We start from the raw sequence: 23,852 nt of genomic DNA on the forward strand, positions 1-23,852 counted from the left end.
GCCATAGAGTCTGGCGGCTTAAGAAGTCCGCCTGAAAGTTGTCCACTCCTGGAATGAATATTGCCGATATGCAGGGCACATGAGCCTCTGCCCATAGAAGAATCAAGCTCACCTCTCTCTGAGCGGCTTGACTCCTGGTTCCCCCCTTGGTGATTTATGTATGCCACGGCCGTGGCATTGTCTGATTGAATTCTCACCGGGAACCCCTGCAATTTTGACGTCCAAGCCCTGAGGGCTAGTCGAGCAGCTCTGAGCTCCAAGATGTTGATGGGCAACTGCTTCTCTGGCTTTGCCCAAGTACCTTGGCGAGTGCAACCATCCAAAATTGCTCCCCAGCCCGTCAGGCTGGCGTCTGTGGTCACTATCTTCCAAGCCACTGGGCTGAAAGACCTCCCCTTCAGTAGATTCTGAGGGTCTAACCACCAACACAGACTTTGTCGGACTCTTGATGAGAGCGGCAACGGGATATCCAAGGCCTGTGGCCTTCTGCTCCATGCTGACAGGATGGCTGCCTGTAGGATGCGAGTGTGGCTCTGGGCGTATGGTACCGCCTCGAATGTGGCCACCATCTTGCCTAGTAACCTCATACATAGGCGAATAGTCGGTTCTTTCTTGCTTAGAACCAGTAGGATTAATTCCTTGATGGCTTTTACCTTCCTCAGAGGTAGGAACACTCCTTGTTGTTCTGTGTCTAATCTCATGCCGAGATATTCCAACTGCTTTGTGGGCTGGAAAGCTGACTTTTCTCGATTTAGGACCCAGCCGAACCTCTCGAGGTATTGGACCGTGAGGGCCACTGCTCGCTCCAAGCCGGGAGACGAGTGATCTATGACTAGGAGGTCGTCCAGGTATGCTAGGATCGTGACCCCTTGGATCCTTAGTGAACACCCGGGGGGCCGTAGCCAACCCGAAGGGAAGCGCCACGAATTGGAAGTGACGCGAAGCCACCATGAAGCGTAGATATCTTTGATGTGGCTGATAAATTGGAACATGAAGGTAGGCATCCTTTATGTCTATGGACGCCATGAAGTCGTCCTTCTGGAGTGTGGCAGCTGCTGACCGCACGGATTCCATCCGAAATGAGCGGATCTTTAGATATGCATTTACCATCTTTAGGTCCAAAATTGGCCTGACATCTCCATTGGATTTTGGGACGATGAATAGGTTGGAGTAGAAACCCAGCCCCTGTTCCAGGACTGGTACCTCTACTATTACTTCCTGGGAAAGTAGATGATCTAATGCCGATCTTAATGCGGCACCCTTTTCCGGATCGTTTGGAATCCTCGACTTCTGGAAATGAGGAGGAGGAAACCTTAGGAAATCTAATTTGTAGCCTGTGGCCACGGAAGACCGTACCCACTCGTCGGGAATGCTGGCTTCCCAAATCTCTGAAAAGAGTCGCAGCCTTCCCCCCACCTTCGTGGGTGGGGGCGCCCCTTCATAAGGTTGGCTTGGGGGCTGGTTTTGCTGGTTTGCGAAACCACTGCCTTTTGCCTCTAACAGCCTGTCCTTGTGATCTGCTGTTGAAGCCGAAGTTTGCTTTTGCAGGAGGCCGTCGATACTGCTTGGCATTAGAGGGCCCCTGCCCAGGGGAATACTGTCGTTTAAACGCAGGTCCCTGAACCTTCTTCTTAGTTGGCAAGAGAGTACTCTTGCCGTTTGAAATGGTCTGAATGTATTTATCTAGGTCTTCTCCGAAGAGTCGTCCTCCATGGAAGGGGAACCCTACCAGGAGCTTCTTGCATGGGGGCTCAGCCTCCCAGCTTTTTAACCATAAGAGTCTTCTCATATGGATAAGGGATAACGATAAACGTGACGCTTGCTGGATAGAATCCTTGATTGCGTCTACCGTAAAACATATGGCCTTAGGGACATCCGAAAAATTTTCTGCCTGCTGGGCCGGAATAAGTTTAAGCATCTGCTTAAATTGATCCGATAATGCTTGAGCGACCCCAATCGCAGCCACAGCTGGCTGTACTACTGCCCCTGCAGTAGTGAAGGAGTTCTTAAGTAGTGCTTCCAAGCGCTTATCAACTGGATCCTTGAACACCTGTATGTTTTCTACAGGGCATGTTAACGATCTGTTAACACATGAGATGGCTGCGTCCACTGCAGGAGTAGCCCATCTTTTGGAAAATTTTTCTTCCATAGGATATAGGACAGAGAACCTTTTAGGTGGTAAGAAGATCTTATCTGGCTTGTTCCAATCTTGGAACAAAATTCCCTCTAATAGAGGATGGATCGGAAACACAGCATTGCTTTGAGGCGCCCTCAGTGAGCCCAAAGCTGAAACCGTCGATACCTGGAGATCTGGTACTGGCAAGTTGAATGTCCTATGGACCAAGTCCGACAATCCTTGAATCCACCAGCTCTCCCTCAGGGAGACTGCCCCAGACTCCTCTGTATCCGGGTCTTCGATCCCTGAACCTACTTGGTCCGTGTCCAAGAGGTCGTCCAATTCCCCTGAGGAAAGGACCTCCTCTTCTGAGGGTCCGCGCTCGGGCGACGGAGATCTATTCCGCTTACTGCCCCGCATAGCTGCGGATATCATTTTTCCCATGCTTTTCTGCATCTCTTTTAAAGAGGTGAGTAATACCTCCTCCGTGACCATCTTAGGGTTGGACTGACCCGCGTCAGCTCCAGCCCCAGATCCCGATGGCCCCAAGGCTCCCTGTAGGGAAAACAGCGGAATACCATGGTACAATACCGAGGTACACCTGCTACCTATTGGTATTTGGAACTATAAAAGTTAATTGTCCAAACACCTGTTTGGGGGATAAAAAAAATGCTTCCTCTCCCCTAGATGACTTTTTTTTTTTTTTTTTTCGTTTTTGTTTCAAATCCAGGAAAGAAAAAACATTCTGTCCCCCTGAGTAGTATTGCAAAGAAAAACTATGAGATGGAAAAGAAACAGCCTATTTCTAGGCTTGACAAAACAGTCCTCTGAAGACTGCAATATCCTTTCTGGCCACTGTGTGTCCTCGGCGCCCCGTGCTGCCGCTCTGGTCTTTCTCCTCAGTTCCAAAGTATTGATGGAACAAACAAGGAAGGGCCGCCCCTTCCTTTAAGCCACTGACCCGCCCTTCCCCCCCAGCAACCTCAAACAGGAAATGCCCCTCCCGACAGGGGGAGGGGGGGGGGATTTTGGGAGGAAGGGACCTCTCTGTTCCAGCAAACTGCAGCCTGGAACCATGAGGAGGTCAGCGTTTTGCCTGCTTGCAGGCTCTGAGGAGGAAGACTGAATGGAGCATCGCCTGGAGGCCTGCAGGTAAGCAAAGCTCTCTGACACACACATATATTTTTATATAACACAGGCCCCACTCAATGCTTTTCCAACACTACAAGGGAGGTCACATCTTATGGGGAATAATACATAGAGAGCCATCCTATCTTTATGATATGTGACTAGTTTGCCAGATGCAGTGCATAACTTTAGGCATGTCCCCTGTGACCCCCCAGAAAAAAACCTGCTAAGAACCAAGTTCCGCAAGTTTTCCCCTCACTTACCTGCTCCATGCCGCAGGACTTTGCCAAGCAAGAGGCCCAATCTTCCCCCATCTCCGTGGGGATGTCTAGACCTTCAGGCCCTGGGTTCCTATGAAGGATCCACTGTCCTGGGCCCATATAGCACCCTGGCAACAGAAAACTTTAGGTACCCAAAGGTTTCTAAGTTCTGGGCCCAGGGTCCAGCTCTCTAAAAAGAAAAGCATTATGGGCTATACCCCAAGGGTTTGGGGTCCGGTTACTGACCACTTTAGCGCTGAGGCTTTTTTGGACAGAACCGGTAGCTCACCTAATCCCAAGGATGCGGAGGCAAGCTAAACCATGACTAACACCTAAGACACTGGCGTAAAAGGAGGTACTCCTCCTATGGGAGGGGGTTATATAGGGAGGGGCATTTCCTGTTTGAGATTGCCAGTGTCTACACCTGAAGGTACTCCATATAACCCATATAGTAATGAATGCCGCTCTGTGTCCCGTGATGTACGATAAAGAAATTCCATCCCAATGTACGCAGTTCCATTTATAATATGCTTCCCCCATTAAGACCAACAGGATTTGAAGATGGTAAAATGGCTACATCCACTGTCCATTTACTCCTGGATTACATATTCAGCACTTGGTCTTAACATCTAAACCTGGGTTTCTGAACCTGGGTTCCATGGAATCCTAGGGTTCTCCAGAGGTTGTTCGGGGTTCTTCGGGCGATATGAGATTTCTGCCTCTCAGATGAGTACCCACTGACCTCGAAGATCTTTTTAGCTATGAGTAAGGAAAGAAATCTTCCCAATGACCACAAATGTAAAGAGTAGGGATGAGCCGAACACCCCCCTGTTCGGTTCGCACCAGAACCTTCGAACGGACCGACCGTTCGCACGAACATTTAGAACCCCATTGACGTCTATAGGACTCGAACGTTTCGAATTCTAAAGTGCTAATTTTAAAGCCTAATATGCAAGTTATTGTCGTAAAACGGGTTTGAGAACCCGGGTCTTGCCCCAGGGAACATGTATCAATGGAAAAAAAGTTTTTAAAACGGTCGTTTTTTCTGGAGCAGTGATTTTAATGATGCTTAAAGTGAAAAAAAAAAATGAAAAATTCCTTTAAATATTGTACCTGCTGGGTGTCTATAGCAGTGTTTTTCAACTCCAGTCCTCAAGGCACACCAACAGGTCATGTTTTCAGGATTTCCTTTAGATGAAACGACTGTGGTGATTACTAAGGCCATGAAACTGATCAAATCACCTGTTCAAAATAATGGAAAGCCGGAAAACATGACCTGTTGGTGTGCCTTGAGGACTGGAGTTGAAAAACACTGGTCTATAGTATGCCTGTGAAGTGGCACATGTTTAGAACTGTCCCTGCACAAAATGAGATTACTATAAGAAAAAAGAAATTGGCCCGGTACAATGATTAGTATTCTGCTATGTCCAGACATGTGGATGGGATGACGTCATGTGGCAGTGCTCCCGCTCAGCCGTCAATTTTATTTTATTATATATGCCCAACAAAAACAAAATAAAAATATATGTACCGTATATACTCGAGTAGAAGCCAAGGCACCTAATTTTACCACAAAAATAATGGGAAAACGTATTGACTCGAGTATAAGCCTAGGGTGTCCATCTGCATGCCTCACTTTGTCTCACTGTGCCCATGCCTCACTGTGCCCATGCCTCACTGTGCCCATGCCTAGACTGACGTTTAACATGGGAGTCTATGGAAGGGGTGCCCGGCTTTGAAACTTGGTGCTCCCCGGCCGTAGGTCCCCCAGACAACAAACTTTGCACACTTGTAGAGGAGAAATGGGGCTACATGTGTGCCAAGTTACGACTGGCTGGTACCAGGTCCCCAAAGTCCGGGAGATCAGGCTCAAAAAGGTGACTCAAGTATAAGCAGAGGGGGCATTTTCAACACAAAAAAAAAGAGATTTTTAATACAGCTTACCTGTAAAATCTTTTTCTTGGAGTACATCACGGGACACAGAGCGGCATTCATTACTATATGGGTTATATGGAGTACCTTCAGGTGTAGACACTGGCAATCTTCAAACAGGAAATGCCCCTCCCTATATAACCCCCTCCCATAGGAGGAGTACCTCAGTTTTGTAGCAAGCAGTATGCCTCCCAAAATGGTCCTCAAAAGAGGGGTGGGAGCTCTGTGTCCCGTGATGTACTCCAAGAAAAAGATTTTACAGGTAAGCTGTATTAAAAATCTCTTTTTCTTTATCGTTACATCACGGGACACAGAGCGGCATTCATTACTATATGGGATGTCCCAAAGCAATGCTTACAATGAGGGGAGGGAGAACATCTCCAAGACAAAAGGATTTAATTTAGAGATATACTCAAATCATAATAAATCCAACTTATTTGAGAAAAATAATCTTAAATTTTAAATTTAACTCAAAAAAAGAGGAGCCCCCGGAATCCGAGGGTCTCAAACTGCAGCCTGCAGCACTGCCTGCCCGAAGGCAGTATCAGTATTCCTTCTTACGTCCAACTTGTAGAATTTTGTAAATGTGTGGACAGAAGACCAGGTTGCCGCCTTGCAAACTTGAGCCATAGAGATCTGGTGGTGCGCTGCCCAGGAGGCGCCCATGGCTCTAGTAGAATGAGCCCTTAATGATACTGGAGGAGGCAACCCTTTCAAGCCGTAGGCCTGAGTGATCAATTGCTTAATCCACCTAGAAATGGTGGACTTTGCAGCTGCCTGCCCCTTCTTGGGCCCATCCGGTAGAATAAACAGCACATCTGTTTTCCGGATCTTCTCTGTAGCTTTAAGATAGGCCTTCATGGCCCTGACAATATCCAAGGTATGCAGCAACCCTTCCTTTCTGGAAGTAGGTTTAGGGAAGAAGGATGGTAATACCAAATCCTGGTTCAAATGAAAACTGGATATGACCTTCGGTAAGAAGGAAGGATGAGGGCGGAGAACGACCTTGTCCTTATGAAATATAAGATATGGTTCCTTACAGGATAAGGCTGCCAGTTCCGAAACTCTTCTTGCGGAAACTATGGCAACCAAAAACACCAACTTCCTTGTCAGTAGAACCAAAGGAACTTCAGCCAACGGCTCAAACGGTTGTTTCTGTAAACTCGACAGAACAAGATTTAAATCCCACGGACAAAGCGGGGATTTAACTGGAGGTTTAATACGTAAGACCCCTTGAAGGAAGGTCTTAACCAGCGAGTGGGTGGCCAGTGGCCGCTGAAACCACACTGACAGGGCAGAAATCTGTCCTTTGATTGTGCTTAATGCCAATCCTTTATCCACTCCTAGCTGGAGAAAACTTAAAACTCTATCTATGGTGAACTTGCGAGGAAGCCATAGCTTGGACTCGCACCAGCCTATATAGGCCTTCCAGACCCTGTGATAAATCACCCTAGAGACCGGTTTCCTGGCTCTGATTAGGGTAGAGATTACCTTCTGAGACAGACCTCTACCCCTGAGAATCAAGGATTCAGCTTCCAGGCCGTCAAATTTAGATGCCGTAAGGCAGGGTGGAGGATCGGACCTTGCGATAGCAGGTCTGGCCTTAGAGGCAGAGTCCAAGGGTTTCCCACTACCATCCTTAGGATTAGTGAGTACCAAGCCCTTCTGGGCCATGCTGGAGCTACCAGGATAACTGGTATGTGCTCCACCCGGATCCTGCGCAGCAGGCGGGGTAGTAACTGGAGCGGGGGAAACGCATAAAGAAGCTTGAACTGATGCCAAGGGCAAACCAGAGCATCGGTTCCGCAGGCCATCGGATCCCTTGAGCGGGACATGAACCTGTCTAGCTTCTTGTTGAGTCTCGATGCCATGATATCCACGTCCGGCACTCCCCATCTTTGGCAGAGTGCTTGAAAGACTTGTGGATGCAGAGACCATTCACCCGGCCATAGAGTCTGGCGGCTTAAGAAGTCCGCCTGAAAGTTGTCCACTCCGGGAATGAATACTGCCGATATGCAGGGCACATGAGCCTCTGCCCATAAGAGAATCAAGCTCACTTCTCTCTGAGCGGCCTGACTCCTGGTCCCCCCTTGGTGATTTATGTATGCCACTGCCGTGGCATTGTCTGATTGAATTCTCACCGGGAGCCCCTGCAATTTCGACGTCCAAGCCCTGAGGGCTAGTCGAACAGCTCTGAGCTCCAAGATGTTGATGGGTAAAAGCTTCTCTGGCTTTGCCCAAATACCTTGGCGAGTGGAACCATCCACAATCGCTCCCCAGCCCGTCAGGCTGGCGTCTGTGGTCACTATCTTCCAAGCCACTGGGCTGAAAGATTTTCCCTTCAGTAGATTCTGAGGGTCTAACCACCAACACAGACTTTGCCGGACTCTTGATGAGAGAGGCAACGGGATATCCAAGGCCTGTGGCCTTCTGCTCCATGCTGACAGGATGGCTGCCTGCAGGATGCGAGTGTGGCTCTGGGCGTATGGCACCGCCTCGAAAGTAGCCACCATCTTGCCTAGTAATCTCATACATAGGCGAATAGTCGGTTTTTTCTTGCTTAGAACCAGTAGGATTAATTCCTTGATGGCTTTGACCTTCCTCAGAGGTAGGAACACCCCTTGTTGTTCCGTGTCTAATCTCATGCCGAGATATTCCAACTGCCTTGTGGGCTGGAATGTTGACTTTTCTTGATTTAGGACCCAGCCGAACCTCTCGAGGTATTGGACCGTGAGGGCCACTGCTCGTTCCAAGCCGGGAGATGAGTGGTCTATGACTAGGAGATCGTCCAGGTATGCTAGGATCGTGACCCCTTGGATCCTTAGCTTGGCTAGGATTGGAGCTAGAACCTTCGTGAACACCCGGGGGGCCGTAGCCAACCCGAAGGGAAGCGCCACGAATTGGAAATGACGCGAAGCCACCATAAAGCGTAGATATCTTTGATGTGGCTGATAAATTGGAACATGAAGGTAGGCATCCTTTATGTCTATGGACGCCATGAAGTCGTCTTTTTGGAGTGTGGCAGCTGCTGACCGCACGGATTCCATCCGAAATGAGCGGACTTTTAAGTATGCATTTACCATCTTTAGGTCCAAAATTGGCCTGACATCTCCATTGGGCTTTAGGATGATGAATAGGTTGGAGTAGAAACCCAGCCCCTGTTCCAGGACTGGTACCTCTACTATTACTTCCTGGGAAAGTAGATGATCTAGAGCCGACCTTAATGCGGCTCTTTTCTCCAGATCGTTTGGAATCCTCGACTCCTGGAAATGAGGAGGAGGAAACCTTAGGAACTCTAGCTTGTAGCCTGTGGCCACGGAAGACCGTACCCACTCGTCGGGAATGTTGGCTTCCCAAATCTCCGAAAAGAGTCGCAGCCTTCCCCCCACCTTCGTGGGTGGGGGCGCCCCTTCATGAGGTAGACTTGGGGGCTGGTTTTGCTGGCTTGCGAAACCACTGCCTCTTGCCCCTAACAGCCTGTCCTCGTGATCTGCTGTTGAAGCCGAAGTTTGTTCTTGCAGGAGGCCGTCGATACTGCTTGGCATTAGAGGGCCCCTGCCCAGGGGAGGACTGTCGTTTAAACGCAGGTCCCTGAACCCTCTTCTTAGTTGGCAAGAGAGTACTCTTGCCGCTTGAAATGGTCTGAATGTATTTATCTAAGTCCTCTCCGAAGAGCCGTCCTCCATGGAAGGGAAACCCTGCCAGGAGCTTCTTGCATGGGGGCTCAGCCTCCCAGCTTTTTAACCATAAGAGTCTTCTCATATGGATAAGGGATAATGATAAACGTGACGCTTGTTGGATAGAATCCTTGATTGCGTCTACCGTAAAACATATGGCCTTAGGGACATCCGAAAATTCTTCTGCCTGCTCGGCAGGAATAAGTTCAAGCATTTGCTTAAATTGATCCGATAAAGCTTGAGCGACTCCAATCGCAGCCACGGCTGGCTGTACTACTGCCCCTGCAGAAGTGAAGGAGTTCTTAAGTAGGGCTTCCAAGCGTCTATCAACTGGATCTTTGAAAACCTGTACGTTTTCTACAGGACATGTTAACGATTTGTTAACACATGAGATGGCTGCGTCTACTGCAGGAGAAGCCCATCTCTTGGAAAACTTTTCTTCCATAGGATATAAGACAGAAAATTTCTTAGGTGGAAAGAAAACCTTGTCTGGTTTGTTCCACTCTTGGAACAAGACTTCCTCCAATAGAGGATGGATCGGAAACACAGCACTGCTTTGAGGCGCCCTCAGTGAGCCCAAAGCTGAAACCGTGGATACCTGGAGATCTGGTACAGGCAGGTTGAATGCCTTATGGACCAAGTCCGTCAAGCCCTGAATCCACCAGCTCTCCCTCAGGGAGACTGCCCCAGACTCCTCTGTATCCGGATCTTCGATCCCTGAACCTACTTGGTCTCTGTCCAAGAGGTCCAATTCCCCAGAGGAAAGGACCTCCTCTTCCGAGGGTCCGCGCACGGGTGACGGAGATCTATTCCGCTTACTACCCCGCATGGCTGCGGCTATCATTTCTCCCATGCTTCTCCGCATCTCATTTAAAGAGGCGAGTAACACCTCCTCCGTGACCACCTTAGGGTTGGGTTGACTCGCGTCAGCTCTAGCCCCAGACCCCGATGGCCCAAAGGCTCCCTGTGGGGAAAGCAGCGGCATAGCTCTATCCGAGACCTCAGATTCTGCGGGGGAATCCCCACCTTTTGTACCCTCTGCTCTTGATGCCATGGTACAATACCGAGGTACACCTGCTACTTATTGGTACCTGGGACTTATAATAGTTAAATGCCCAAACACCTGTTTGGGGAATAAAAAATGTTTCCTCTACCCTAGATGACACTTTTTTTTTTTTTTTTTTCAAAGAAAAACTTTTCTTCTTTTTTTTTTTTTTTTTCAATCTAGGCAAGAAAAAACATTCTATCCCCCTGAGTAGTATTGCCAAAGAAAAGACTATGAGATGGAAAAGAAAACCAGCCTATTCCTAGGCTAAACCACAATCTTCTGAAGACTGTAGTATTCTTTCTGGCCACTGTGTGTCCTCAGCGCCCCGTGCTTCACTCCAGTCCTTCCTCCCTTAAGCCAGAGAAATGAATGAGCTGTGGCATCTAAGGAAGGGCCGCCCCTTCCTTTAAACCACTGACCCGCCCTTCCCCCCCAGCTAAAACGGCGCCAAATGCGTCTATAACACGTGCACGCGCACCGCGCACGCGCCCGCCGACGGGGGGGGGGGGGTTGGGAGGAAGGGCCTCTCTGTTCCTGCAGCCGCAGGCCTGGAACACACGAGGAGGTCAGCGTTTTGCCTGCCTTGCAGGCATGAGGGAGAGGACTGGATAGAGCATCGCCTGGAGGCTTGCAGGTAAGCATAGCTCTCTGACACACACATACACTTGTACATAAAAGGCCCCACTCACAGCTTTTGCAACACTACCAGGGAGGTCACTTTTTATGGGGAAATATAACATATAGAGCCATCCTATCTTCATGATATGTGACTGGTTTGCCAGATGCAATGCATAACCTTAGGCATGTCCCCTGTGACCTCCCAGAAAAAACTTGCTAAGAGCCAAGCCCCGCAGGTTTTTTCCCCTTACTTACCTGCTCCATGCCGCAGGACTTTGCCAAGCAATAGGTCCAATCTTCCCCCATCTCCGTGGGGATGTCTAGACCTTCAGGCCCTGGGAACCTTCTTCTTCCATGAAGGATCCACTGTCCTGGGCCCATACAGCACCCTGGCAAACAGAAAACATTAGGCGCCCCAAAGGTTTTCTAAGTTCTGGGCCCAGGGTCCAGCTCTCTTAAAAAGAAAGCATTATGGGCTATACCCCAAGGGTTTGGGGTCCGGTTACTGACCACTTTAGCGCGCAGGCTTTTTTGGACAGAACCGGTAGCTCACCTAATCCCAAGGATGCGGAGGCAAGCTAAACCATGACTAACACCTAAGACACTGGCGTAAAAACTGAGGTACTCCTCCTATGGGAGGGGGTTATATAGGGAGGGGCATTTCCTGTTTGAAGATTGCCAGTGTCTACACCTGAAGGTACTCCATATAACCCATATAGTAATGAATGCCGCTCTGTGTCCCGTGATGTAACGATAAAGAAAAAAATGTGCTGAAAATCTCGGCTTATACTCGAGTATATATGGTATCTAAATTTACTACCAAACTAAAGCCCTATACCCGGAAACATTTCATTGCTGCTCTGCTTTGCATCGGGGTGCATAAAAAAATAGATCCTCCTGTTGGGTTCAGAGAGATGTGCAGCCACAGAACGAGACACATTGAAGTGAACATGGCTGTGCGTCAACTCGCGGTATTCCCATTGAAAAAGCTATTTTGGCTGCCAAAAATACGTACACAGTATTGCTTTTCACAGTCATATAAACAAGCCCTATGCCCTCTGCGATTTCGGACATACAGACATTTGTTTCAAGCTTCAGCTTACCCGAATCTCGTTTGCTATGGTTTTCTCCTCTTCAGAGAGTTGCAGGGCGGTGCTGTCAGAGGATTTAAAATACTGCGAAGCCGGAATCATCTTTCCATCCTCAAACTTAATGTTTTTCACGCTGAGCTACCCCCCAGAAGAAGAAGAAGAAGAAGAAAATAAAAAAGGGTTAAAATTTCCACATTTATAAAACTATGAAATGTTTCCACTGAACAGAGATTTGTACAGAACGCTCACCCATTTCCCGTCATTCCCAAAAAGCACCAGCCCGTTCTTGGTCACCACGCCTGGTTTAGATGCCCCTGGAATCTCAAGAGGCTGCCCATCAGGATTCGGTCCGTTACTGGTGAACGACGAACCAAAAAACGTCAGTTTCTGGATGAAAAAAAAAAAAAAGGTGTTTGTTATAAGCACACATAGATTTTTTTTAAGACATATTTGACATACAAAATGACAGTGCTCAAAAATACAAGATAAAGAAGCATTCACGCACGTTGAATGTAATGCGACCGTCATTTTTGGAAGAGATAAATACCTTTTTCTTCAGCTCAAGTGGCAAAAATGCAGTATAGTTTTCTCATTAGGGTGTTTCAGAAAAAGTATTTCTGGATGTTTAGCCCTTTAATAACATCAAAGGCACAGAAAAATGTCTGTCGAACTGTCAGAAATCCAGTGAGCTCCTAACATCCTTGTTTGGGTTGACAACACAGAGCCTCTGCTACACTGACATCCCAGTGTTGTCAACTCTGAATGCTGGACTACAGAAACAGCCCCCCCCCCCCCCGTCCCACATACATACATGGATTCCTTTACCAGCAAGAAAACCCTGCTGCCTTGACTCCAAAAGGCCTGTTCACATCGGGAGATGTAGTTTTGGGGGCATACAATCAATGGGAAATTCGTTATTCTTGCAAAAGCTTTGTTAGATTGGGCTTCTGCTTGGGGTGGAGCTACAGTCAGCACAGACAGAATAAAAAAAATGTTTTTTTTACCATTCAATAGGAATAAGATATAAGCCTGGTGATGATCAGAGCGTCATAAAAGTTGTTTTTTGCACAGGAAAGAGGCCGTAGCTACAGTTCTGGCTGTAGCTCTCCCCAACAAATTGGGCTTCTGCTTGGGGTGGAGCTACAGTCAGCACAGACAGAATAAAAAATGGGCTTTTACTATTCAATAGGAACAAGATAGAAGCCTGGTGTTGACCAGGGAGTCATAAAAGTTGTTTCTTGCACAGGAAAATGGGCCGTGGCTGCAGTTCTGACTCTGGCTCCCCCCACAAATTGGGCTTCTGCTTGGGGTGGAGCTACAGTCAGCACAGACAGAATAAAAAAATGTTTTTTTTTTTTTACCATTCAATAGGAACAAGATATAAGCCTGTGATGACCAGGGAGTCATAAAAGTTTTTTCTTGCACAGGAAAGAGGCCGTAGCTACAGTTCTGGCTGTAGCTCTCCCCACAAATTGGGCTTCTGCTTGGGGTGGAGCTACAGTCAGCACAAACAGAATAAAAAATGGGCTTTTACCATTCAACAGGAACAAGATATAAGCCAGGTGATGACCAGGGAGTCATAAAAAGTTGTTTCTTGCAGGCCGTAGCTACGGTTCTGGCTGTAGCTCTCCCCAACAAATTGGGCTTCTGCATGCAGTGGAACTACAGCCAGCACAGACAGAATAAAAAGTGGGCTTTTAGCATTCAAACAGAAACAAGGTAAAAAAGAAAAAGAAAAAAAAATGATGGGCCATGATCACAGTGGTAGGCACTGCCACCTAAGAGTACCAGGATCACCAGTTCAACTCTCAACCACGACACTACCTGCTTGGAGTTTGCATGTTCTCCCTGTGCCTGTGTAGGTTTCCACTGGGTACTTCAGTTTCCTTCCCACACTCCAAAGACATGCTGGTAGGTTAATTGGATCCTGTCTAAATTGGCCCTAGTGTATGAATGTGAGTTAGGGACCACGTGGGCCATGCCTATACAAGCACTTTAAATAAAAATGTTGTTAACCTGTTTCCACAGTCACATCCAGGATACAATGTGCATTTTTGGATATCAGCAGAGCTTGGGAGGTCACAGAGATGGGCAGATGCACCAGTCTTAAACCCAGCCCCAAAAGGAGCATCCATTGCTGGATCCCAGGAACAGCGTCCTTGGCAGCTACATAGCATGTCACAAGGGCCGTCCTTGAATGCGGGGGCATCGCTCGTGTTCAAACAGATAACTCAGCACTTTCATCAACCTTCACCTTGCACAGGGCATTGAGTGGGTGAGCTTGACATCTACTCAGCACTTGGCACTCACCGTTCCATTGACTTCTGTCCAGGCTCCGGGCACTTTGTCATTCCCTCTGATAAAGTTATGGATTGCTTCCGCCGACTGATCCCAATGAATCTGAAGGGGGAGAAAAGAAGATGATTGATTTTAGGGCAACTGGTTCAAATACCATGACAATTATACTGTAGATCAGGGGTCTCCAAATTGCGGTCCGCAGGCCAGATGTGGCATTTTTCTGGTCTTTATCTGCCACATTGGGCACTAAAACTTCCACTGATACGAGGAACTATTCCTTTCACGTACAACAGGGGTCTCAAACTCAAATTACCTGAGGGCCACAAGACAAGTTTTCATATGCCATGGGGGGCCGCATGCAAACTTTCAAACTTCAAAAACAACAGTACTGGTGTCAGCGAACACATTATTAACCCCCAGCACTGGTGTCAGCGAACACATTATTAACCCCCAGCACTGGTGTCAGCGAGCGCATTATTACCACCAGCACTGGTGTCAGCGAGCGCATTATTACCACCAGCACTGGTGTAAGTCAGGGTTTGACAAATTTGCTTGGAATCTAGGAGCCAGCTAAAAAAGTTAGGAGCCAGAAAACGCACCCCGTCCCGACGAGCTTGCGCGCAGAAGCGAACACATACGTGAGCAGCGCCCGCATATGTAAACGGTGTTCAAACCACACATGTGAGGTATCGCCGCGATTGGTAGAGTGAGAGCAATAATTCTAGCTCCTCTGTAACTTAAAACATGCAACCTGTAGATTTTTTTAAACGTCGCCTATGAAGATTTTAAAGGGTAAAAAAGTTTGTCGGCATTCCACAAGCGGACACAATTTTGAAGTGTGACATGTTGGGTATGAATTTACTCGGCGTAACATTATTTTTCATAATATTAAAAAAAATGGGGAGAACTTTACTGTTGTCTTATTTTTTTATTAAAAAAAGTGTAATTTTTTCCCAAAAAAGTGCGCTTGTAAGACCGCTGCGCAAATACGGCGTGACAGAAAGTATTGCAACAATCGCCATTTTATTCTCTAGGGTGTTAGGATAAAAAATATATATAATGTTTGGGGGTTCTAATTAGAGGGAAGAAGAGGGCAGTGAAAATAGTAAATGGCCCGCGGGCCGGTACTTTGAGACCACTGACGTACACCAAAGATGGGGGCGGGGCACTATTCCACCAACACCAGAGATGGTGAACTAATTCTCCCACTGACACCAATACATTTTTTTTTACGGTACCTTTACAACCCCTTTAAGCTTTCACAATAATAAAAAATGGAAGCCGATTGGTTTCTATGCAGAGCTGCTCCAGATTTTGCACTCTCCAGTTTTAGTAAATCAACACCAATGTGAAGTAAACAGCTTTTTCTTTTGAACAGAAAAACAAAGTTAGTTGAAATCCTTGCAATGTACATAGATCACCCAGGGGAGGGGATTGTTTTGCACATACATGGGTAGATTCAGGTAGGGGCGTGCAAAACTAGGTTGGCGTAGCCTAGCGTGTTTACACTATGCCGCCTTAAGTAAGAGGCAAGTACATGATTCTCAAGCCACTTACCTCCTTACTTAGGGCGGCGTAGTGTAAAAGCGGCGGGCGTAAGGGCGCCTAATTCAAATGGGTTGGAGGGGGTCGTGTTGTATGGTAATGAGGCTTGACCTCACGTTTTTTACGTTCTTTTGCCACTGCGCATGCGCCGGGCGCCTACATTTCCCAGTGCGCATTGCGGCTAAGTACGCCGTACGGGCCTATTGATTTTGACGTGGACGTAAACAACGTAAATCCCGATTCGCGGACGACTTACGCAAAAGACGTAAAAAATTTGAAGCTCGTGGCGGGAACGGCGGCCATACTTTAACATTGTTATTTCACCTCATAGGTGGAATAACTTTAGGCCGCCTAAGGCCTTACGGAAACGGCGTAAAGCGACTGCGGCGGCCGGGCGTACGTTCGGGAATCGACGTAGAAACTAATTTACATATTCTACGCCGGCCGCAATGGAAGCGCCACCTAGCGGCCATCCAAAAAATTGCAATCTAAGATAGGACGGCGCAAGCCGTCTTATTTTAGATATGTTTAAGCGTATCTCTGTTTGAGCATACGCTTAAACATACGGCGGCCTAGATTCTGAGTTAGGTCGGCTTATCTACTGATAAGCCGGCCTAACTCTTTGTGAATCTACCTAACAGACAGTTAAATCTTTCTGATATCTGCCATAATTGTCACAATGCAGCTTTGACTCATAAAGAAGCCTTTGTCACTATTTGGCTATCTCAGCTCATGGACGTTACGTCAGGAGGAAGGAGCAGCACGGGGCTTGTCAATAAAAAAACTGGCCTTTACAACCGCAGTGCAGAGAGCAGCCTCACCTTTGCATTTTCCTTTTTCTGCATGGGGTCGTAAGTGGCGCCCTCTTCTGGCTGAGGGATCCTTGGGGCTTTTCCTTCCGCTATCATCCTCACAGCTTCTACCTACAAAAGAAACATTTAATCAATACGCATTAAAATATTGTAGCTTTAAAATTTGCTTCACAACCACCACAAAATCACCAAAACTAAAACTTTACATGTTATTAGGCAAAAGGGAGAGGAAGTTAAAGTGTTTCTAAACCCAACAACAAAAAGTGTAGTATGTTGCAGCTTACTAGTGCTTAAAGCCACCGCACCACGCTGCACTTCCCCACAAGTATTAAGGGTCAAGATTCTGGGACACTGGCAGGGGTCAAGTCCTGGGGAAAATAGTGTGGGAACTCCGACCCAAGATCCACTCCCCCACCAAAAAAAAATTATACACTCATATGCATAATTACTAAACCGCAAGTTCTTTCTAAATCCCGCGATAACTCGCGGCAGACCTCCGCAATGTCTCCTGGGAACAATGACAAAAGCTCCCAGGAGACATTGCGGCATGGAGGAAGTGACGGAATACCCGCACACTACCTGATGAATCCATATACAGGAAGCGGCCAGTAACAAAGGATTACTAAGGTTCGCCTGACAGTGACTCAAGCTGGGCATCGCCGCTTAGTGAAGGATTGGCTCGGGCGGCTCCTCTAGTCCTGCAAAGGGAACCGAGTTCCTGCTGTGAAAAAAGTGCAGGAACTCCGTTCCCACGCGTTCCCGCAGGACTTGAGCCCTGGACACTGGTAACTCTGTCCATGGTCCTCAATTTGCCCTCCCACTTTTCCAGTGGGGTTGCCCAAATCATGCCCAGTTTGTGTGATGGTTTTACCCAGTTATTGCCTTTTTGCATTACTGTGCATGTGAAGTAACTCATATAAGGACACAGCCTCGGCTAGACAGAGGGCCAAGATGTGGAACTGTCCCTGGAAATCCAGGACAGTTGGCATGTATGTACAGTACATGGAGTAGATTAGTAGTTTACAACAGGGGCGTAGATAAAGGGGGGTCCAATTCCTCTCTCTTTGAGCTTCTTTGGCACAGTGCAGCAGCTAGTGCTGACAGCCATGCCAGGCTCTGTGTGATATGCACTCCTGACCCCTGCGTTCTCTGCAATATGCACCCAGATTTTAAGCCCCTCACACTCAGGGCTGGACTTCATTTGGCCCTGGACTTCATCCAGACTGGCCCACATTGACAGGTCTCTCCCATGGCGGCCGGACAACTCTCCCCCCCCCGGCCACCCAAGCCCCCTCTCCCCCTTCACTAGTCGTTCTACTTTATTAGAGTAGAACGGCTGGTACTGGTACTCTTATGGGCAGTACCAGTGGGGAAGCTAGACATTTTCCAGGGCAAGAAATCAGTTTGGTGCCCCCCTTATGGGACAAGATTAGGCAGAAGTGAGAAACTCCCAGGCCATAGCTGTTGAGTCAGCCGTCTGTCCCCTTCCCCATTCTCCTCTGTCGTCCCCCCTGCTTCTCTGGTCCTCCCCCTGCTTCTTTGTTCCCCTCAGGTAAGCGCTGTGGGGAGGGAGAGGAGGTGAGCGCTGCGGGAAGGGAGAGACAGAGGAGCGGAGGGGGGCGGCGGTCCGCTGTCACTGAAGCCGGCCCACTAAGCCGTCGGCCCACCGGGAAACTCCCTTCAGTCCCAATGGCCAGTCCATCCCTGCTCACACTGTTAGCACAATTTTGATACATGCAAGATTCTGGTGCATTGGTAGGCCGTTATTTTCAATGGTTTAATGGTCTGCCTTATCTCTGATCTAAAGGAGGGACTCTTGATCTAAGATCAAAGATGCATGTTAGCGCACCGCTAAATGGGCGCTCAATAACAGACTCCCTCCATTGACAATAAATCTGTGCACTCACCATGCCTTTAACTCCCTCAGGGAAGAGGAACCTGTTATATATGGAGTTCACTGTGTCCTCTGGAAGAACTTCACATTCTTTCTGAAGCAGGAGGTCTCCCGTGTCCAGACCGTCATCAGCCCAGAATATGGTAAAGCCCCCAATCTTATCTCCTTGCATCAGAGTCCTGCAAAGCAAGATTTATGAAAACATGAGGGATTGTCCTGCAAGACTCCATATACATGTAACACAATGTTAGGCCATGCTACTAGGTATACATCACCCATTGGGTAGTGGTTAGGCACTCTGTCAGGTTTTTTCCCCATGTCCTCTTTGGGGAGTTTTACCCTCACTTCCTGTTCCAATGCCAACCATGAAAGGCACTGTAAATAAGCCGACCTAACTCAGAATCTACGCCGACTTATGTTTAAGCGTATGCTCAAACAGAGATACGCTTAAACATATCTAAGATAGGACGGCGCAAGCCGTCGTATCTTAGATTGCAATATTTTGGATGGCCGCTAGGTGGCGCTTCCATTGCGGTCGGTGTAGAATATGTAAATGAGGAGATACGCCGATTCACGAACGTACGCCCAGCCGACGCAGTACTTTTACGCCATTTACGTAAGAGATAGGCCGCGTAAAGTTAGAGCTAGGCCCTAGTTGGAATAGTAATGTCAAGTATGGCCGCCGTTCCCGCGTCGAAATTCAAATTTTTTACGTCGTTTGCGTAAGTCGTCTGTGAATCAGGATTTACTTCGTTTACGTCCACGTCAAAATCAATAGGCCCGTGCGGCGTACTTAGCCGCAATGCACACTGGGAAATGTAGGCGCCCGGCGCATGCGCAGTATTAAAAAAACCTTAAAACACGTGAGGTCAAGCGCAATTAGCATAAAACACGCCCCCCTCAAACACATTTGAATTAGGCGCCCTTACGCCCGCCGATTCAGGCTACGCCGCCGTAACTTAGCAGGCAAGTACATTGTGAATCATGTACTTGCCTCGCTAACTTACGGCGGCGTAGCTTAAATTCCTTAAGCTACGCCGCCGCAAAGTTACGCGAACGTACCTGAATCTACCTAATAGACTGTAATATAAACCAGACAGATGTTCTAATCTTGTACTACGCAGAACCTTGTCTGGGCTCCCACTTTAAGGGATCTATTTATAAAACCTTCATTGGGCAAATGTCGGAAGCATTTGTGCAAGCTGAAGGAAAATGACCCTTATTTTTCCTAATAGATGAATGCCTGCATCTGCAGCTCCATCTAGTGGCCAACATGCAGTATATTTTCTCTGTAAAGCATTACAGAATTATGTACTGCACTTCCGACACGATATGGAGCTGTTGTTGCAGGAATCAATCTATTAAAGAACATATGGTAACCTTTCCTTCAGCTTGCACAAATGTTTCTGACATAAGGAGGAACTCTAACCTAAGGGGAACCTTTATGCAAGAGAAGATTCTGATCTACAGGGGGACTGCTGATCTGAGGGGGGCTCTGATCTGAGGGAAGATTCTGATATAAAGGGGGACTGGGAGTCTAGTTTAAAGGAGGGGGGTCCTAATCTGGAAGGGGACTCTGATGAAAGGTGGGGTATTCTGATCAAAAAAAAAAGGGGGGGGGGATCTGACCCAAGAGAGGAGTCTGATCTAAAAAGAGGAGTCTGATCTAAAAAGAGGAGTCTGATCTAAAAAGAGGAGTCTGATCTAAAAAGAGGAGTCTGATCTAAAAAGAGGAGTCTGATCTAAAAAGAGGAGTCTGATCTAAAAAGAGGAGTCTGATCTAAAAAGAGGAGTCTGATCTAAAAAGAGGAGTCTGATCTAAAAAGAGGAGTCTGATCTAAAAAGAGGAGTCTGATCTAAAAAGAGGAGTCTGATCTAAAAAGAGGAGTCTGATCTAAAAAGAGGAGTCTGATCTAAAAAGAGGAGTCTGATCTAAAAAGAGGAGTCTGATCTAAAAAGAGGAGTCTGATCTAAAAAGAGGAGTCTGATCTAAAAAGAGGAGTCTGATCTAAAAAGAGGAGTCTGATCTAAAAAGAGGAGTCTGATCTAAAAAGAGGAGTCTGATCTAAAAAGAGGAGTCTGATCTAAAAAGAGGAGTCTGATCTAAAAAGAGGAGTCTGATCTAAAAAGAGGAGTCTGATCTAAAAAGAGGAGTCTGATCTAAAAAGAGGAGTCTGATCTAAAAAGAGGAGTCTGATCTAAAAAGAGGAGTCTGATCTAAAAAGAGGAGTCTGATCTAAAAAGAGGAGTCTGATCTAAAAAGAGGAGTCTGATCTAAAAAGAGGAGTCTGATCTAAAAAGAGGAGTCTGATCTAAGGAGGGGGGGGGGACTCTGATGTAAGAGGGGACTGATCTAAAGGGGATTGATGCAAAAGAAAAACACTAATATAAAAGGTAGCTCCTGATCTATGGGGAGACTATTGTAAGAAGGGGACTCTGATCTAAAAGGGGACTCCTATGTAGAGGAATTCTGATGCTACTTTGATGTAAAAGGAAACTTTGATATAAGGGGGGACTCCTGAAGTAAACAGGGGTGTAAAAGTTGCTAAATTATCACTGACTTGCTGCCTGAAAATCATATTTAACAGGAAAAGTTTAATTTCTTTAAAAAGTGTTGTAAACGTCTGATAGGTTTTACGTAGCCACGCCCCTCTGAGACCCTCCCACTATTAACACAAAATGGCCACGCCCACCATCCTGCGCTCAGCGTTTTTCAATGAAGGTTCAGGTTGGTTGTTAGCATGTGGAGGTGTTCAATGATGTCCATGTGCAGGTGGTGGAAGCGACATCATGGCTCTCCCTTGTTGGAGGTCCACACTGGGACCCAACTTATGTTCCAGCACAGGGCCCCCCTCCCTGCATTCAGTAAACACCCCTGCTTGTGTCATTTTTCTTCCAAGCCAGAGGCACCAGGATTTTTTACGCTCGTGTGGCTGCCTTGTACCCTCACTTACCAGTTGATTGCCGAGGCCCCCCTATGTCTGGGCAGGATGGAGGGATGATAGATAATGGAACCATGCTTTGGGGTATCGATCACTTCCATCGGGATGAACTGGGAGCAGAAGGGCAGGACGTTCAGTTCTGCCCCCAACGCAGTGTACTTCTCCACCACCTCCGGGATGGCCTGGCCCTTCAACCTCCATCGGGAAAACTTAAATACGGGGACTCCGTCCTTTTCTGCCTCGGCTCCTGTTGGCACAAAGAATGTGAAGGACCCACCTTATACAAGAACCTATAGAAGATCTTCCAACCAGTCATCCATATTTATTATCACAATCCCATAGTTCATCACTTTTACATCTCCCTTTATTCTAGGCCTCCAGCATCTCACCAAAACATTTGACCAAAAAAATAAGAAATAATAATTGTAACGGAATGACCCGTGACAAACAGACTTTGGAAGGATGAGGGGTACTCCTGTACCGGCGTCACCAAGGAGTCTTATGTCTAGGGTCACCTTATGTCCGATAGGGCCATAGGGTGACTGAGAAATTATATCCTAAATTACAGGACAGGGGACATTACTGATAGCTCATATTGCAGGAGATATTGCAAAGTGTTGGTTTATTCTATGACTCATCTCTCTGTGTAGACTGTTGACATGCTAATTGAGTCTGGTCCAGTTGAACCTGTAAACTTGGAGGGACTTTTTATTTTCTGTTCTGTTCTAACACCTGTGCTGGCTAACCTGCGTAAGAAACTATATATTATTTATATTATATATATATATATATATATATATATATATATATATATATATATATATATATATATATATATATATATATATATATATATATATATATATATATATATATATATATAAAAAATCTATTTACCTATTTTCAGGCCGCTCTGGTCATGTAATCCAGCACTTCTGTGTCAGCCAGTGGCAGCTACAGGGGAGAGGAGGGAGCGGCAACAATGGATGGGCCATAGGAGCCTATGGGTGGTGACGTCACCACTCCCAGGCATTACCCACCATCGTTAGTAAGATTAGTCCATTTGGGGGGTCATTGGGAAAAATGCCCCTTACATTGGTGGTGGTAAGAATGCCCACCTTACAGGGGTGGCCAGAACGACACACTTGAAGTCATGCTGCTAGCTTTGCCATGTGACGTGGGACCTGGAACTATATAGGCATCATCAGATTGTGAGGTCAATTAGCCCCAACTCAAGGAACCCTTAGTTGGAGGAATCCTAGTTAAGAATGGCTGTTCTAGACAGTCAGTATCCCTTATGGTAATTGAACTGTGGACTTCAGCCATGGCTGCCTACTGAACCATTTAATCTCCTACCTAGCAGGTCAGATTTGCCATCTTTATCTGGGATGGTGAAGACTCCTACTACTTGGTGTCCTTCCTTCACAAGCTCCTTGTAGACCTCTTTCCCGAACAGACTCTGGCCAATCACGGCTATCCTCATGGTTCTGGAAGACGGAACCAACTGGGAAGAGACACAAAGCAAAAAAAGACATTGATGGCATTCATAATACACATATACTGTTCATAATAAGCTGTATTACATGCCGAGTCCCATCCCAGACACTCAACCATAGGATGGCCCTCCAATGCCAATCTCATAAACTGTTCATTAAATTCCAATTCAGTCATTTTTTATTTTGTTCAGTTTTGAATATATGGAGGATGGGATTTGTATTTTTTTTTATGTGACCCAATATTGTAAATTACTTTTGAAATGACAAACTAAAGCTTCTATGAGATTTTAGTGATTGGGATTACATCTATTATAATGGGAAGACAATGGCCCAGATTCAGTAAGCAATTGCGCCTGCGTAACCATAGGTTACGCAGCGCAATTGCTGACTTGCGCCGGCGTAACGAGTTCTCCTGATTCAGAGAACTCGTTACGCCGACTGCAGCCTAAAATCTGCGTGGCATAAGGCTCTAATGCCACGCAGATTTTAGGCTGCATTCTTGCGTTGACCCCTAGGGGGCGCTCCCATTGTGGTCAGCGTATAGTATGCAAATTGCATACTTACGCCGATTCACAATGTTGCGCGGGCCCTGCGTACGCAAGGTACGGAGTTTCCGTACAGCATCTTTAGCGTAAGGCTGCCCCTTCTAATAGTAGGGGCAGCCAATGCTAAAGTATAGCCGCCGTTCCCGCGACGTGAAATTTGAATTTCACGTCGTTTGCGTAAGTGATTCGTGAATGGCCTGGACGCCATTCACGTCCACTTTGAAGCAAATGACGTCCTTGCAACATCATTTGCCGCAATGCACGTCGGGAAAGTTTCCCGACGGAGCATGCGCTCTACGCTCGGCGCGGGAGCGCGCCCAATTTAAATGATTCCCGCCCCCGGCGGGATCATTTACATTGCGCGCGCTTACGCCGGGCAATTTTGCCGGCGCGGGCCTTTGCAAATTACGGAGCTACTGCTCTGTGAATCGAGGGCAGCGCAAAATATTT

The 23,852-nt window shown here is 47.1% G+C and overlaps 1 protein-coding gene across 1 annotated transcript in view; it reads right to left on the reverse strand.

The window, feature by feature from the left end:
- Window positions 1-23,852, reverse strand: part of LOC120945119 (cytosolic 10-formyltetrahydrofolate dehydrogenase) — a 67,124-nt gene that overhangs the window by 33,174 nt on the left and 10,098 nt on the right. The window contains exons 2-8 of the mRNA XM_040358995.1: window positions 22,718-22,865; window positions 21,374-21,608; window positions 18,433-18,598; window positions 16,535-16,636; window positions 14,181-14,270; window positions 12,120-12,257; window positions 11,883-12,008 (exon numbers count right to left, since the gene is read on the reverse strand). Coding sequence (XP_040214929.1) covers window positions 11,883-12,008; window positions 12,120-12,257; window positions 14,181-14,270; window positions 16,535-16,636; window positions 18,433-18,598; window positions 21,374-21,608; window positions 22,718-22,844 — 984 coding nt within the window. The 5' untranslated portion in view covers window positions 22,845-22,865. The remainder of the gene's footprint in view (window positions 1-11,882; window positions 12,009-12,119; window positions 12,258-14,180; window positions 14,271-16,534; window positions 16,637-18,432; window positions 18,599-21,373; window positions 21,609-22,717; window positions 22,866-23,852) is intronic.

Source organism: Rana temporaria, chromosome 7, assembly GCF_905171775.1.
Source record: "Rana temporaria chromosome 7, aRanTem1.1, whole genome shotgun sequence".
In the NCBI taxonomy this organism is placed as follows: Eukaryota; Metazoa; Chordata; class Amphibia; order Anura; family Ranidae; genus Rana; species Rana temporaria.